A 16,198-nucleotide genomic window follows, 5' to 3' on the forward strand; every position below is an offset into this window, starting at 1 on the left:
TTAGGCACAGTGAGTGTTAAAATCTCCCTCGTCCTTTCTCGCTTATGCAAACAACGCTTAAATTGGCAGCAGCACCAGCCAGGGTTGCATTCTCTGGCTTTCCTTTTTTTTTTTTTTAGCACCTAAAGCAAGTTGCCATTGAGTCATTTCTGACTCATGGTGACCCCGTGGGTATCAGAGTAGAACTATGCTCCATGGGGTTTTCAGTGGCTGCTTTTTTGGGGAAGTAGATTGCCTGGTCTTTCTTTGAGGTGCCACTGGGTGCACTCTAACCTCTAGCCTTTCAATGAGCAGCTGAGCGCGTTAACCATTGGCGCCGTCCAGGGATAAAGCAGGCATAAAAAACAAACCAAACCCATTGCTGTCAAGTTGATTCTGACTTCGTAGTGACCCTGTGGGACAGAGTAGAACTGCTCCATAGAGTTTCCAAGGAGCGCCTGGTGGATTTGAACTGCCGACCTTTTGGTTAATAGCTGTAGCACTTAAGCACTATACCACCAGGGTTTCCAAAGCAGGCATAGCCCTGCTTTAAAGAAGGCATCGTGAGCCCTGAACATTCTGATGAGCAGTCCACAGGAGTGAGGCTCCCTGCTGTTGCACACAAATTTGTGGAGAAGTCAGCTGAAGGAATCTCTGGAGGGTGCACTCTTAGGTAGAGGGTCAGGTTGAATTTAATAACCATGCCGTGCGTGGGAAACTATCCCATCTGTCAAGGCCTCCACTGAGAACGAGCTTCTGTAACTTGTGTAATACATTATGAGGTTGAACTCACTCACTTTACCTTCTAAAGTTATCGATTATATAGAAAACTAAAATCAGTCCAGGTCTGATATGTTTCTTTTTCCATGTTCTGTTATCAACTTGGAAGCAGAGTGGTTAGTCACTGTTTTTTATAAAAAGTAATAATAATAATGTTAATTGCTTTCTTTTTTGGTGTAATAGTAACAACACCAAAAAAAAAAACCTTGAAACTCATTGCTGTCGAGTCAATTCCAACTCTTAGTGACCCTATAGGATGGGGTAGAACTGCCCCATAAGGTTTCCAGGGATGGGGTGGTGGATTTGAACTGCCAACCTTTTGGTTAGCAGCCAAGCTCTTAAACACTATGCCTCCAGGGCTCCAGGAGTAAAAATAGCAAAAATACTTAAATAGTGCCTTACACTGGGCCACACACTTGTTTTAAGCCCAGTAAGAATACCATGGGAGTCCCTGGGCTACTAACTGAAAGGTTGGCGGTTTGAGTCCACCCAGAGGCTCCTCGCAGAAAGGTCTCATGACCCACTTCTGAAAAATCAGCCATTGAAAACCCTCTGGGGGAAAATGCAGAACAGAATTTAAAATTCTTACGGACTCTAGACTTTCTGGAGCCGTGGAGGCTGGGCGAACCCCTGAAACTATTGCCCTGAGGTAAATCTTTAGGTTTTAAACCAAAAATGTCCCCTCAAGTCTTCTTAAAACAAATAGTTTAGCTTAATTAGTAAAAAAAAAAAAGTCTGCCCTGAGCATTATGCTCTTTTTAGAACTATATGTGTGGGATCAAATCCACAACAGCAACTTGAAAGTTTAGATAGGAAAGCTCAGAGGGCAGTGAGTTTATGTTAATTGGGGAGGAAAACTCGGAAAAAGGATGAGAATGGTTGTACAGCTCAAAGAATGTAATCAGTGTCACTGATCTGAACATGTAGAAATGGTTGCATCGATACAGGTTTTGCTGTGTATATTCTCAGCAACAATAACAAAATAAAAATAAAATAAATACTAAAAAAACCCAAAAAACAGCCCTGTTGAGCCCAGTTCTACTCTGACACATAACGGGGTCGCCATGAGCTGGAATCAACTGGTCAGCAGCTGCGTCTTTTAAGCACATGATTTTAGTTAATTCTCACAGCTCTGGGAGGTATGGACACTATCGTCCCTGTTTCTACAGATGAGGAAGCCGCAGCACAGAGTGGTTAGCTAACTTACTCAAAAAAAAAATTTGCACGTTTAATAAGCAGCAGAGCCAGGATGCAGACATCTAGTCAGGTTCCCAAAGCCCAGAGGGGGTGATGAAAAAAATCCTACCTGTATATACATACACAATATGTATAATTTATGCATGAAAATGAACTCATGTTCGTGCTTGGTCATGAGACTATAAAGATGAAAAAGAAAACATTCCTGTTTTTAAAAAAAAATTAAAAATTGTTGGGGGGGGGAAAAAAACCCCAACTCATAGCAACCCTATAGGACACAGTAGGGCTGCCCCACAGGGTTTTCAAGGCTGTAAATCTTCACTGAAACAGACTGCTACATCTTCTCCCCTGGATCCGCTAGGTGTTCAAACTGCCAGCCTTTCGGTTAGCAGTCAAGAGCTTAACTGCTGTGCCACCAAGGCTCTTAAAAATTGCCGGAGAAAGGCCAAGTTATAAGTGACAGAACAATAGTGGTTGGCCAGCACAACCAGATGGACGAAGAGAATGATGGTCACGCCTGAAGAAGTTGGAAATATAAGCAGAATTGGTGGTAGGACTCACTTCTTATTTTGGGTGTCAACATTTTGTCATCTTCGCAGAAGGTTACATAGGGTCATAGTCTGGTGGATTATCTCGCAGTTGGAGGTGTCTTGTTTCCTCTCCCTACTGCAGTTGTTGTCTTCATTAATTTACACCGTGATCCAGGACATTCCTGAAATGTTTGAACCCTTGTTAGTGAAATAGGCACTGCTGCCCCTGTAGTGTACAGAAGCACGTGCCATTTGCCCAGGTGTGTTATTTTCTTTGGAACCAAAAATCTATTGCCATCAAGTTGATTCCAATTCATAGAGACCCTATAGGACAAAGTAGAATTGCCACAACAGGGTTTCCAGGGAGCAGCTGGTGGATCCGAACTGCTGACTTTTTGGTTAGCAGCTGTAGCTCTTAATGGCTGTGCCACCAGGGCTCCTTTTCTTTGGAAAGTACATACAAGGCAGCAGAAATATGTTATAGGTGGCTGGTGGCTGGGTGGGCCAATAGGAGCACTGTGGAATAAAAAAAAAAAAAACCCAAACCCGTTGCCATCAAGTCTGATTCTGACTCATAGCGACCTTATAGGACAGAGTAGAACTGCCCCATAGAGTTTCCAAGGAGCGCCGGGTGGATTCAAACTGCTGACCTTACGGTTAACAGCCGTAGCACTTAACCACTATGCCACCAGGGTTCAGTGGCCTAATTTTGGTCCCAGATCTGCCACTAAATCTCTGCAAGTCACCCTCTCTCCCCCGGGGTTTAAGTTTTCTCATCTGTCAAATGAGAAGCATGTAGTAAATAACCTCCAAGGTCTCTTCTGGGGCCAAAGCGGCATGTTTCAGGGTTAGTAGCTTTACCAAAATAACTGTGGTAGAGTCAGTTTGACCCTGGAGTTTTGGCTTCAGGTTCTAAGTTTAGTTGACTCAAAATCGTATGGGTTTTGAGTTACAGGAGCTTTAAAACAGAGGATACTAGATTTCCATCCAATGTAAGAAGTAACATGAGTGAAATGGGTTGGTCAACCTAAAAATAAGTAAAAGTGGTAGCAGCTTTTGGAGTAAGCAGGAAATGCTACATGGGAGATGCAAGGAGACCTGGCATGAGCCTGCAGATAACATATTACTGAGTGTAATCTTAGAACCAAGATGCTTGGAAATTATAGTCTATACTCAGCTTTCCAGAAGGTCGAAATATCCCTGTAATGTGATATAGCTAGTCCTAAGTTTCTCATAAAGTTTTGAATCTTCAGAAGTTTTTAGTGCTCCCTTTTCCAGAGGAGCGTGTTACATTTGACAATGGATTTCCAAAGACTTTTCCAGGTTCCTGGGAAGGAGGCAGGCCGGTAGTTGTTTTGGGATCTCCTCGCTGTGGAGAGTTATCACTACCAAGAGAAAAGCCAGAAGCCAGCGGTGCAGAAAGCCCTAGACTCGCTGTGAGTAGACCTGGGTTCTAGTCCCCCCGGCTCCATGACGACTGTTAGTGTGTGTCTAAAAGCTCACCTAGCATTTCTCTGCCGAGACTGCGTTGTGTGTCAGATGGGGGTAGTAGTAGTATCTGCCCTTTAGACTCCTCACCTGCCAAGGTGACCTGGACTGTCCCTGTCAGCTTAGTTTTCAGTCTTCTCTGAGCCATGCTGCATCAGGCTCCCAGACTGCTCCTTCCAAAACGTGGGTGCGATCATTAATTTCCTGCTGAAAACTCTTCTCAGACCTTCCATTGCAGAGAAGGTGTAAATAACAAGGCTTACTTGATTCTTACAGGCTGGCCCTGAATTTGCTGGCTTGCCTCACCTCCTGCAGCTTGCAGAATGCGTCCTGAGTCCTGGCCCTGCCATTCCTCCAGCTGGTGTGCTTTCACACCTGGGCACGGCTCTTCCTTGGCCTGGAATCACTCCACTGCCTGGCAGTTCCCATTTATCCTTCAAGTCAGCTCAAATGCCAGCTGCTCCAAGAAGGCCCTCGACACATTTTCTGGTGGGCCTCTGCTCCTGTGGCCCATCGTAGTATCTTTATTCCGGCGTGTTAAGTTACTCCACAGCTCTGCCTTATTGTAGTTGAGGTTCATCCTCCAGTCTCCTCACTAACGAGGGGGCTTATGCCCAGCAGGAGCCGTGGTTTTGTTACCGTTGTATCTCATCTCTGACATGATGTCAGAGCTCCGTGTTTGCTTCCCAGCCTGGTCCTGGTCACTTTTGGGGAATGCTGTGACAAAGAATGGGTAGCAGAGAGGGTCTCCAGCGGAGACTGGATCTGAGGATGGCTTTCCTTCCTTTTCCCCTCTGACACCTTATGAGGCTCAGCCACCAATGCCCAAACGTGTTGAATTGCCAAAAGTAAAAAGTGGTGAACTGGCTGCCTTTACCGGCTTGACTTCCATGTGCGTTACCTGCCTCGTGAAGGTAAAGTTTTACTGCACTGCTCACGTGTGATGCAGGAACTGTGACCCCAGCTCTCCTGTGCTGCTCCTATTTTTTGATCTAAATAAAAAAGGTAGCTAACATTTTATGTGAGTATTTGAGTGCAGGAGTGCAAAACATACATGACCAAAACTAACCCCTTCCCCGCTTTTTAGCCAGCAGCCCTCTCTGTTACCAATACTACCTTCTTCCACTCAGCCAAGCATGAAAAGTTAACATCAGCTTTGATGGTTGTAGTTCATCAGGAAAAATCATCCTGTGACCTTAGCAGCAGCGTCCTGGTAAATGGATTATACGTGGAAACGGCAGCGGAGACCCACAGATGCCAGGTCAAAGAGTATAGCTCTTCCACGGGGAGAGACAGCAGAGGTGAGGCCTGTTAGAAACACGGAACACACAGGGCACCTGCGTTCATGACCTACCTCACAAGACTTGGCAAAAGCTTTGTCTCCCCTGCCTCTAAGTAGACATTTCAGGAAGGGGGCCTGTCCTTTGTTTTGCCGTAAATTTTAAGAAAATTATCTGTTATGTTTCCATATAGTCTCTAAGTCGGAATCGACTCAATGGCACAGAATAACAGAAACGGAGACATGTATGTGATTTTAAGTTTTCTAGTAGCCACATTAAAAAACTAAAAAATGGGTGAAATTATTTTTAATAATACATTTTAACCCATTGTTTCCAAAATACTATCATTTCAGTTTGTAATCCTTATTAAAAAAATTGAGATACTTTGTGTCCTTTTATCCATTCTGAGTCTTTGACACTTGGTGTGTGTTTTATACTATAGCACATCTAGATTCAGAAAGACCAACTTTCAAGTGCTCAGCAGCCACATGTGGCTAGTGGCTGCTGTGCTGATAGTGCAGGTCTATAAACCCTGCATTCCAGAGCTTGCAAAGCCTCAAACTAGAAAGTTGTGATTTGAGGATGGGCCACTGGATAGTGTTGCGTATTTGTGAATCTGTAGGGAAAGAATGGAAACCCTGGTGGCATAGTGGTTAAGAGCTACGGCTGCTAACTAAATGGTTGGCAGTTCGAATCCACCAGGCGCTCCTTGGAAACCATATGGGGCAGTTCTACTATCTATAGGGCTCCTATGAGTGGGAATTGACTTGATGGCAATGGGTTTTGTTTGGTTTGGTTTAGGGAAAGAATGCGTGATTTAAGTAGAAGATTGGGTTTTTCTTGGAAAGATCATGTCTTTGAGATATTTAGTGGTAAAATAAATAAAATATGTCCTAATGGCACTAATATAGATCCAAGCATCCAAACCTGGTTCTTCAGGAAGGCTTAGTATTCTGAGGTATGACTTTTAATATTCTTGAGGCAGAAAATGAGTATTTTTCTTGAAGGGACTGCTGAATTCAGTTTACGCTTGTGGCTCTGGTAGCTGGGCAGAAGGCCTCAGACCCCTGTCTGCTCTGGAAGAGTGGAGGCTGAAGGTCCATGGTGTAGAGCAGTGGTAACTCTTTGAAATGAAATGTTGTGTGTGTCTCCTGCAGAGAGAAATAGGGGCACTGGGGAGGGAGGAGTGCCCTGTCCTAGACATCTGAAATTCCATTGTGCTGACCGCTGCTGGGTGATGGGAAAGGTCTTGGGCTGGGGGCCAGGAAACCTGAGGGTCTGCGTCCTTGCAGTGCCATCTGCGTGACCTTCATTAAGTCAGGTAACCCCTCGGAGCTTCTGTTTCCGCACCTGTAAAGTGGCAATGATGTAACCGTACAGAGCTTGGGGGAGCTTTAGGAAGGTGGTATGTGTGATTCAGCCAAGCCGTGTACATGCTCGGGGCTGAAATTCTGTGGAGTCTGGACCACAGATAACAACAATGTGTGACCCTCACGACCACTATTTGGTGAGCCCCTCCTCTGTGCTCATTTTTGGTTTTTTCAGTTGTCAGTGAAGGGACTGCATGTGTGTCAGAGTGGAGCTGGGCCCCACAGGGTTTTCAGTGGCTGGTTGTCAGTGAAGGGACTGCATGTGTGTCAGCGTGGAGCTGGGCCCCACAGGGTTTTCAGTGGCTGGTTGTCAGTGAAGGGACTGCATGTGTGTCAGCGTGGAGCTGGGCCCCACAGGGTTTTCAGTGGCTGGTTGTCAGTGAAGGGACTGCATGTGTGTCAGCGTGGAGCTGGGCCCCACAGGGTTTTCAGTGGCTGGTTGTCAGTGAAGAGACTGCATGTGTGTCAGCGTGGAGCTGGGCCCCACAGGGTTTTCAGTGGCTGGTTTCCTGAAGTGGGTCACCAGGCCTTTCTTCTGAGTGACCTCTGGGTGGACACGACCCTTCAGGTCTTTGGTTAGCAGCTGAGCCCATAGCTGTGTGCCACCTAGGGACACGTACTCTGCCCCAGGCACCACGTATTGAAACGAGCAGTAGCCCTGTGATGCTGATGAAGGGACAGTGCCACTGTTCACATTTTCAGACACAGACACAGAGATCCAGAGAAGTTAAGTAACTAACCTACCCCAAGGCCACGTAACCAATACGTAATGGTGCCAGGATTTTTGAAAAATACTTTTTAATAGAAATTCTCAAGCCTCTTTAAAAAGATAGGCAGATTTGTACGTGGTTCTCAGACATAAATATGCATCAGAATCACCTGGAGGGTCTGTTAAAACACGGACTACTGGTCCACAACCCTGGAGCTTGATGGGGCAGCCTGGGATGAAGTGGCATGTCCTCCAGCTTCAAGGTGATGCTGATGCCGCTGGTCTCAGGAGCCCCCAGGTGCTGTCACGCAGCTCCAACAGCACTGAAGACCTTTGGGGCCAGGATTTTAATTCTGGTTCTCAACACCTGCTCTGAACTGGTCTCTCCACTGCCTTTCTGGCGTGAGGTATGCAGAAACTGTTTTGTGAACTAGCTATGTATTATGAATATTCCACACCCTGTCCCCAATATCTTAAAATAAGTAGCTTAAAGTAAGTTGTTTTGAAATCTGACTAAATCCAGCTTTTAGAACTGTTTAGCTTAATTACTTGACCTTTTCATTTCAGTGTTCCAAAAGTAGCTTTTGTTGATACAGTAAGAATTAGTAATTTCAGGACACAATGCCAAAAAAGGGGGAAAATTATATATATGTATATGTGCATACACACACACACACGCACACACACACACACATATAATAAAGGCTGGAAGAGAGTCTGGGGTGAAGTGTAGATTTGAGACAGAATTATTTACACAACTGTCATCTTTTTCTTTTTTGCTTTCATTATTGCTTTTCAGGTACAGAAAAAACGGCAGGCAGGATTAGAAGCCAGGAAGGAGCCAGGTGTGCGTGAGCCCCTGCTGTGCTCTCCCCCAGGCTGGCTGTCTTGTTGTCTCTTCCCTTCTGACACCCTCTGTGCATCTCTTCAGCCCCTCCCCCATGGCATCATAGGAAGAAGGTCCTTGGGGCGCTGTGTTTGTGGGGGGAGGATCCCACTCCTCTCAGCTCAGTCTCCTGTGACCACATGGCTCAGGGCGCAGAGCCATTCCCTAAATCTCTCTCCTGTCTTCTCTTCATTGACATTCTCTGAGGATCCCCATGTAGCACAGCTTACAGGCAGGCAGTTCGTGGGTTTTAGTTAATTGGTATTAATCATCTTTATTATCTCCTCAATTTCCATTATTATGTTTCTGTTACACCATTTTCTAGATGCCACTGATTGGTTGGACAGCTTTTCATAGAGTCTTCAGATCTCTTCATCTCAGTAATAGGAAAATAATTTTGGGAAGCCACAGTTGTTTATGAAAACGACAAATATGGAACCCAAAATCTTTGCCTTCCCTCAAGCTGATGGAACTTGAGTGCCCAAGTTTAATAAATGACATTTTTATGAAGTAAAATCTTCTTTCAGTGACAAGTTCTCGACTTGCATGCTTCTTTTAGTGCCGTATAAAAAGCAAACTCAACATCTTATTAGTATTTATAATGTAAAACACGGTATTCATAAGTGAGTCATTCTTGGCGTTAGTCTGTTCTGAGGATGACACCACATTTCAGCGTGAGAAGTAGATTTAGATGTCTCAGAGTTTTGTTGTCATGATGCATTCTTTTAAACATGTCTCCAAATCGTTAACCGGTGGTTTAACCCTCAGGAAAAGGAACTTGGAGCCTGCTTCGAAGTCCAAGCTTAGAGAAGTTTCTTGTTTCCTTCCAGTTTTTATATTGGGTGTTTGTGCACATTGTGCATGGAAGCGCAGAAACTAAAACTTAGGCACTGTTTTGACAGGGACTGAGAGGATGGGCTTGGACCAGGGATTGGGAGACCTGAGGTCCAGCCTGGGCTCAGCCAGCACCTCTCCGTGGGACCCTGGGAAAGTCACTGCCCTGTCATGTGTCTGGGGTCCCCATCTGTGAAATGAAGGGACTAGACTGAATAATCCCAGCTTCTGATGTTTGCACAAGTTTGTAGCGCTCGTATTACTTAACCCTGCCTTTTAACAAAAAAAGCACGCTTCTGAACAGCTGCTGAGGCTACTGCCCTGCGCACACTAACGAGCGGTCTGGGAAGGAACCTCTGTTACTGAACGAGGATCTGACTTTATTTTGATTATCGTGATCTCCCCCTGCGCGTCTGGCAGTGTGTTGTGCTGTGGCGGCTCGTGTGTTGCAGTGATGCTGGAAGCTATGCCACCGATGATTTCAGATGCCAGCAGAGCCAGTCATGGTGGACAGGTTTCAGTGGAGCTTCTAGACAAGACGGACTAGGACGTAGGACCTGGCCATCTACTTCTGAAAAAACTGACCAGTGAAAATCTTAGAATAGCAGCAGAACATTGTCTGGTATAGTGCTGGAAGATGAGCCCCTCAGATTGGAAGACACCCAGAATACAAAATGGCTGCAACAGTGGGCTCAAGCATAAGAAGGATTGTGAGGATGGCGCAGGACGGGACAGTGTTCCGTTCTGTTGGACATAGGGTCACTGTGAGTTGGAACCAACTCTACGGCACCTAACGACATTGTGATCTCCTAAGTTTGAGTGTTGCGGGTTAACAGAAGGTCATGTATGTTATAAGACAACAGGAAATTGTTTTGCTCTGGTAGGAGGATGGTGTGGGATCTGAGTCCCTTGTCCCTTCCTTCTGCTGGCTTTTTTACCAACGGGCCTTGTCAACATGGCCCACTGCAGCTCTGGCTCATGGTCCACCACTCCCCACTTGGGCTCAGGCTGTAGTCGGGGATGGCTCTGAGACATGCAGACATACCATGTCAGTTCATCATTGGCACCCTCTCACACGGGTGGTGGGGTTGGGTGCTGTAGAGTTGACTTCAACTCATAGCTGCCGCATGCTTCAGAGTAGAACTGCCTTACAGGGTTTTCTTGGCTGTGATCTGTCCAGGAGCAGATTGTCAGGCCTTTCTCATGTGGAGCTGCTGGGTGGGTTCAAACTGCCAGCCTTTTAGTTAGCTGAGCGCTTAACCATTGTGCAACCGTGGCTCCTTCTTCAAATATTTGTTTGTTAGAATGAGAGACTGAGCGGACTGCATGGGGGCAGAGGTGGAGCAGGCGACCCCTGGTGAAGAGCAGTTCCACTCTGTCTGCAGGCTTGCCCACCCTCTCAGAGAATCCAAGGCCCTGTGGCTTAACTGCACATTGTTTCTCAGCCATGTTCGTTGGGGAGTGTCCCTGCTCACCATGTAGCGTATTAACGCATTCCTGTACAGTGTCCTCTCTGAAGGGAGTTATTGTAAATATAGCTTCTGTCCTTGGATTTCAGTGATGCTATGGTTCCCCTAGAGACTGGTGCTCCAAGCCCTTGGCCTGCTGGCCACCCCACCATCCACCCCTCTTTGCAGCTTTGTTCCAGGTGTTGTGAAATACTACTTTCTGAACTCACCATGCTTAGATGAGATTTACCATAAAACTAATAAAACTTAAGCTTCAGGATGCCTTCCAAGGCCCTGGACCCCAGCCATTTTATATTCATAATTTTGTATTTTTTAGTCCCACAACCACCACAATTTTAGAAGTTTTTAAAAAAAAATTGGGCCCTGCAAAATCTGAAACTGTTGTGAGCATGCTCCTTGTTATCTTTGTTTTTTCTGCAAGGACTTCCCAATCCACCCTCAGTCCTGGCTGACTTGTTCATCTTTTAAATGCAGCCCTGACAGCCTCCTTTAACAAAAACCTGAAACCCATTGTGATCAAATTCATTCTGACTCATAGTGACCCTATAAGACAGAGTAGAACTGCCCCGTAGGGCTTCCAAGGAGAGGCTGGCGGATTTGAACTGCTGACCATTTGGTTAGCAGCCAAATGCTTAACTACTGCCCCACCAAGGCTCCTCCTTTAGCAAGCACCCCACATCGTTGGGTTCCTTCACTCACCCAGCATACATTTAACTGCCTATGGTATGCCAGGTGCTGGAGCCAGCATTGGATAAAACAGAAGTCTTTGCCCTCTTGTGGAATTTATGATCTACTTGGGGCAACTCAGGTTCCTTCTGGTGGGCCAGGCGCCCTCCTACATTCCTGTTGCTCTCACTGCTCACACAGCTGTCTCCCTCTGGATGGCCCATCTCTGGGGCAGGCCTCGCCATCCTCCTTTTCACCCTGCTGTCCCAAACACCTGCATGGTGCACATGGACAAGCTCGGTAAATATCCATGGAGGGAGTAAACATGTACTGTGTTGTACACAAATAACACATGCCTTCTATGTTTCCCAACCACACCCTCCCCCCACCCCCTGCAAGGTATTTTCATAAGCACTCTATGCTAATTTTTTTTTATAGCGTCGTGTAAAAAATGGGCATAGGAGCATTTATGAAAATACCCCACGGGGAGGGCGCAGTTGGCAAACAAGTGTAAAAAAAAAAAAAAAAAAAAAGGTGTGCGTTATTTGCGTAAAAATGTGGTAACTGCTAATAACGCTTGTACATGAGGGAGGCGCCTGTTAATGTCCTGTGCTCACTTTAATTATAGAAAAATGAGGATTCTTCCTTCAGATATGACAATTTCAAAAAAGTTGCATGGTGTGTTGTCTTAGTTATCTGTTGTTAGGCGCTGTCAAGTCGGTTCTGACTCATAGCGACCCTACGTACAACAGAACGAAACGCTGCCGGATCCTGAGCCATCCACACAATCGTCGCACATGAGCCCATTGTTGCAGCCACTGTGTCAGTCCATCTCCTTGAGGGCCTTCCTCTCTTTCGCCTACCCTCTACTTTATCAAGCATGATGTCATTCTCTAGGGACTGATCCCTCCAAAGTGTGCAAGATAAAGTCTCGTCATCCATGCTTCTAAGGAGCATTCTGGCTGTACTTCTTCCAAGATAGATTTGCTTTTTCTTCTGGCAGTCTGTGGTATATTCAATATTCTTCACCAACACCATAATTACAAAGGCGTCAAGTCTTTTTTGGTCTTCCTTACTCATTGCCGAGCATTTACATGTGTATAAGGTGATCTTATTTACCTAGTGCTGCTGTAGAGAAATACCACAAGGGAATGGCTTTAACAAACAGCACAATTTATTCTTTCACAGTTTTGGAGACCAGACGTATGAATTCAGGATGCCAGCTCCAGGAGAAGGCTTTTTCTCTCTGTCAGCTTTGGGGAAGTTCCTTGTTATCAATCTTCCCCTGGTCTAGGAGCTTCTCAGCTAAGGGACCCAGAGTCCAAAGGACGATCTCCACTCCTGGCTCTTCTTTCTTGATGGTAATGAGGTCCCTCACCTCTCTGCTCACTTCTCTTTTATATTGCAAAGATACAGCCGAATCCTGTAGATTGAGTCCTGCCTCATTAATGTAACTGTCTCTCATCCTGCCTCATTAACATTGTAGAGGTTAGGATTTACAACACATAGGATGATCACATCAGATCACACAATGGTGGACAGCCACACAATACTGGGAATCACGGCCTAGCCAAGTTGACGTACATTTTGCCCCCACAGTAAGTAGTGAGAGTCATCCTGAAGGCAGTAGTACAGGAAAATGCCGGGTGGCCCATGCTCTTAGCACCGGGCTTTAGGAGCCCCATCCTCCTCATGGTGCCCCCCTTCCCCAGCAACAGTGCTGAGGTCCTCTTGGCATCATTGAGGAATGCATCATTTTGGAAATGGACTAAATATCCACGAAGGATTTTTATCCTTCATCTGATCAAGTAGCATTTATAGCCCTGCAGATAAATCAAGGAAGTCCTAAATTCTTTATACGCAGACACGATGAGCTTCTCATTTCTTAAAATAGAACGCTCCAATCGTGACCATTCCCTTAGTTTGCTATTTTGAGAAGCGGCACACGGGATTTCAGCTTGTGTTAACATTTAATTACCAGAGGCGCAAGGACAAGAAATGATTGGAAAGTTCACAGGAAGCTATCATGTCTGCGGGAAGAGCAATGGAATAAGTCAGGCTTTGAGCTTAGCTCTTCCCAAGGTTTTTGAGGTCTCTTACATGTTGGGCCAAAATTGAAATCATTTTGTGGGCAAACACTATCCAAGTCTGCTGGATTCCAGAGGAATCTCATTTTCCTGGCGCTGAGAAGATTCTCTGGCTTCTGATTGCCTTTTGATCTGGAATTTCAATTTGCATGAATGTTGGGCAGCCAGACCAAATAGCAGATGCTGCAGGGGAACATGGACTCCGAGACCCTGGAGGGCAGGTTAATGGCTGAGACACTGCAGTCACCCTCTTGCCCTGGTGGGAGCTGTAGTCGAGTGAGATCACTGGGGGTTTACTGTGCCATCAGCTGCCGTAGCCCAGTAGACGGGGCCTGGTGCGGCCTGGATATCAGCGAATACGCTGTATCTATGCTAGGCCATTGTTTTAGCACCTCCTCTTAATGTGAGAATGACAGTCTCAGTGGGGCAGTAGTAGAATTCTCACCTTCCATGTGGGAGACCCAGGTTTCATTCCTGGCCGGTGCACCTTATGCGCAGTCTACCTGTCAGTGTAGGCTTGCGTGTTGCTGTGATGCCGAACAGGTTTCAGAGGAGTTTCTAGACTAAGATGGACTAGGAAGAAAGCCCTGGAGACCTACTTCCAGAAGTCAGCCAGTGAAAAATCTGTGGGTCACAATGGTCAGACCCACAACTGATCACCGGGATGGCGCACAGCAAGCGTTTTTGTTGTGCGTGGGGTTGCCATGAGTAGAGGCCGACTCGATGGCAGCTAACAACAGTAAGACTAGGAGTCTTTTCTTCCCAACCGTTTTGACCCCGTGGCCCCTTTCCTTAAGTCTTCCCTGAGGTTCTCCACAGGGTTCAATTCTTGGTCGTGAAACCTTCTGTGGACCCTGGGGCTCCAGACTTCCCCATTGAGCCTGCCGCTGTCTTCTTGCCTGGGCTAAGTTCCACGTAACCCTCCGCGAATCATGTCTCTGCTTCTTTCTTCTCCTCCACAGTCCTCTTAAATCCCGCTGCTTTCGGGGAGATGACCCTGATGGGGTGACTCTAAAATGCTTCCCCATACATTCCGCGACCCCTCCAAGTGTTTTTCCTCTCAGCTCTTCCTGACACAACCTCCACCACGGCCAGCGCAGTCTATAATATAAGCAGCTATTCATGTTTTCTTTGGGCTCAGTCCCTCAACCTCAGTATCATTATTTATTATACAGTTTCCTCTGTGCTTGGTCTTTTGTTTTTCCTTCTTTGTTGATGTCCCTGCCATTGTTATCTGTTCTGTTTCATATGTTCCTGGGGGGTGGAGGAAAGTTCATGTAAACAGATTGGTGAAATTGAATGTATGCGGAGCACTGAAAAGAAAACGACTTAAGTACTCACTGTCTCGCAAGCAGTACACTCAGTAACAACAGTAGTGACAGCAGCCACATTTGTTACGTGTCCACTGTGAGCCTCTGCGCCAAGCACTCTACACGCCTTGCCTCAGTTGAGTCTCCTCACAGACCTGCGTGACTGCACGGCTCGCCCTTCTGAACCACTGCACTCTATGGCCTTATTTGATCAGCGTCTGTGTTGTACATGTGGCCCTCTTGAGGCAGATCCAAATTCTGGGATACCAAAAACAAAAAACCAACTGCTGTGGAGTCCATTCCGACTCATAGCGACCCTATAGGACAGAGTAGAAGTGCCCCCACCGTTTCCAAGGAGTGGCTGGTAGATTCGAGCTGCCAACCTTTTGGTTAGCAGCCAAGCTGTTAACTACTGTGCCACCAGGGCTCCGTTGTCAATTTAGGGAATTCAAAACTTTGCCAACCTGAAGACTTCTTGTGTTTCTCAAAGTATAACTTTTTTAGTGAAGTGAGGAAGCTTTACAGCCCCGGTATGGCGCTTGGCTCACCTTTCCCCCTTAGTTCTGCTTGTAATTTGCCAGCGCCTTGCCTGTTTTTTTTTTTTTGCCTGTAGTCGGAATCCACTTGACGGCACACAGCAACGGGTTACCTGCCTGCCTCTCCCACCGGTCAAAGGCTTCTTACACTCAGTTTCATGGTTATTCTTCAGGGAATTACAACCTTCCACCCAAAACTATGTATAAAAGTTTGGAAAGTAACACGTACGTAAATCCTTTCTGGGGAGAGAGAGAGCCCAGAATCTCAAGGGGATTTATAAACCCACGGAGATTAAGCAGCTCGAGACCGGTGGGCAAGGTCCTCCCTAGCTCCTCTCTGAATTTCTAACACAGTTACTAGGTGCCACTGAAGACCGTTTCAGATTTAGAACACATCAGAATCCCTTGGAGAGCTTGTTAAAACACAGATTGCTGGTCTACACCCATGAAGTTTCTGATGGAGGACTGGGGAGGCCTGAGAGTTTGCATTTGTAACAAGGTTGCAGGTGATGCTGTTACTATGTTACTGTTCTTTGAGGCCGACTCTGTAGACTGTCTACTGGAAGTTGCAAGGCCTTCTCCCTTTTCTGATTTCACTAGCAACATTCAACCTGAGAAATGAGTGTTCATGGATAAGGACTCTTTAAACCTCCACATAAGGCAGAAAGCTGAAGGATTTGTGTAGAGATGGAGTTCCATTTTTCACACACTGTAAAGGCAACACAGTCATGCACTGTACATGTTCTCAGCGTGGTAGACCAAGGCCCGTCATGCGTAGGGAAAGCACAGCCACCTTGAATATTTAAAATTAAAACTGGTGACGTCTTAGAGTTCCCCATACTTTTAAATGGTCGAAACAAGGTCACGATGGCCTGAAGTGACTCCATCCATGGCTGCTGGTTGGTTTGGGGAATTCTGGTTTTCTTTTGAAGATAGGAAGTCAAGCACTTTGCTATTAGAACTATGTTGCCAAGGGAAGAACTGAAAGTAAGCATGTGTGAACCATAAAACAAAACACCTGTTGCCTTTGAGGCCATTCTGACGCGTAGCGATCCTGTAAGACAGAGTAGAACTGCT

At 46.1% G+C, this 16,198-nt stretch overlaps 1 protein-coding gene across 18 annotated transcripts in view; it reads left to right on the forward strand.

Moving 5' to 3' along the window:
* DOCK9 (dedicator of cytokinesis 9) overlaps positions 1-16,198 on the forward strand; it is a 345,105-nt gene that overhangs the window by 130,135 nt on the left and 198,772 nt on the right. Inside the window, exons 1-3 of one of the 18 annotated variants that reach the window (XM_064269964.1) lie at positions 197-2,506; positions 3,800-3,922; positions 5,144-5,275. The exons of 14 other annotated variants lie outside the window; for them this stretch is intronic. In XM_064269964.1, coding sequence (XP_064126034.1) covers positions 5,192-5,275 — 84 coding nt within the window. In that variant the 5' untranslated portion in view covers positions 197-2,506; positions 3,800-3,922; positions 5,144-5,191. Of the gene's footprint in view, positions 1-196; positions 2,507-3,799; positions 3,923-5,143; positions 5,276-12,319; positions 12,550-16,198 lie in introns of those variants that run through there. 3 more of the 18 variants (XM_064269963.1, XM_064269970.1, XM_064269961.1) reach the window with 3 other exon arrangements.

Source organism: Loxodonta africana, chromosome 17, assembly GCF_030014295.1.
Source record: "Loxodonta africana isolate mLoxAfr1 chromosome 17, mLoxAfr1.hap2, whole genome shotgun sequence".
NCBI classification, from domain to species: Eukaryota; Metazoa; Chordata; class Mammalia; order Proboscidea; family Elephantidae; genus Loxodonta; species Loxodonta africana.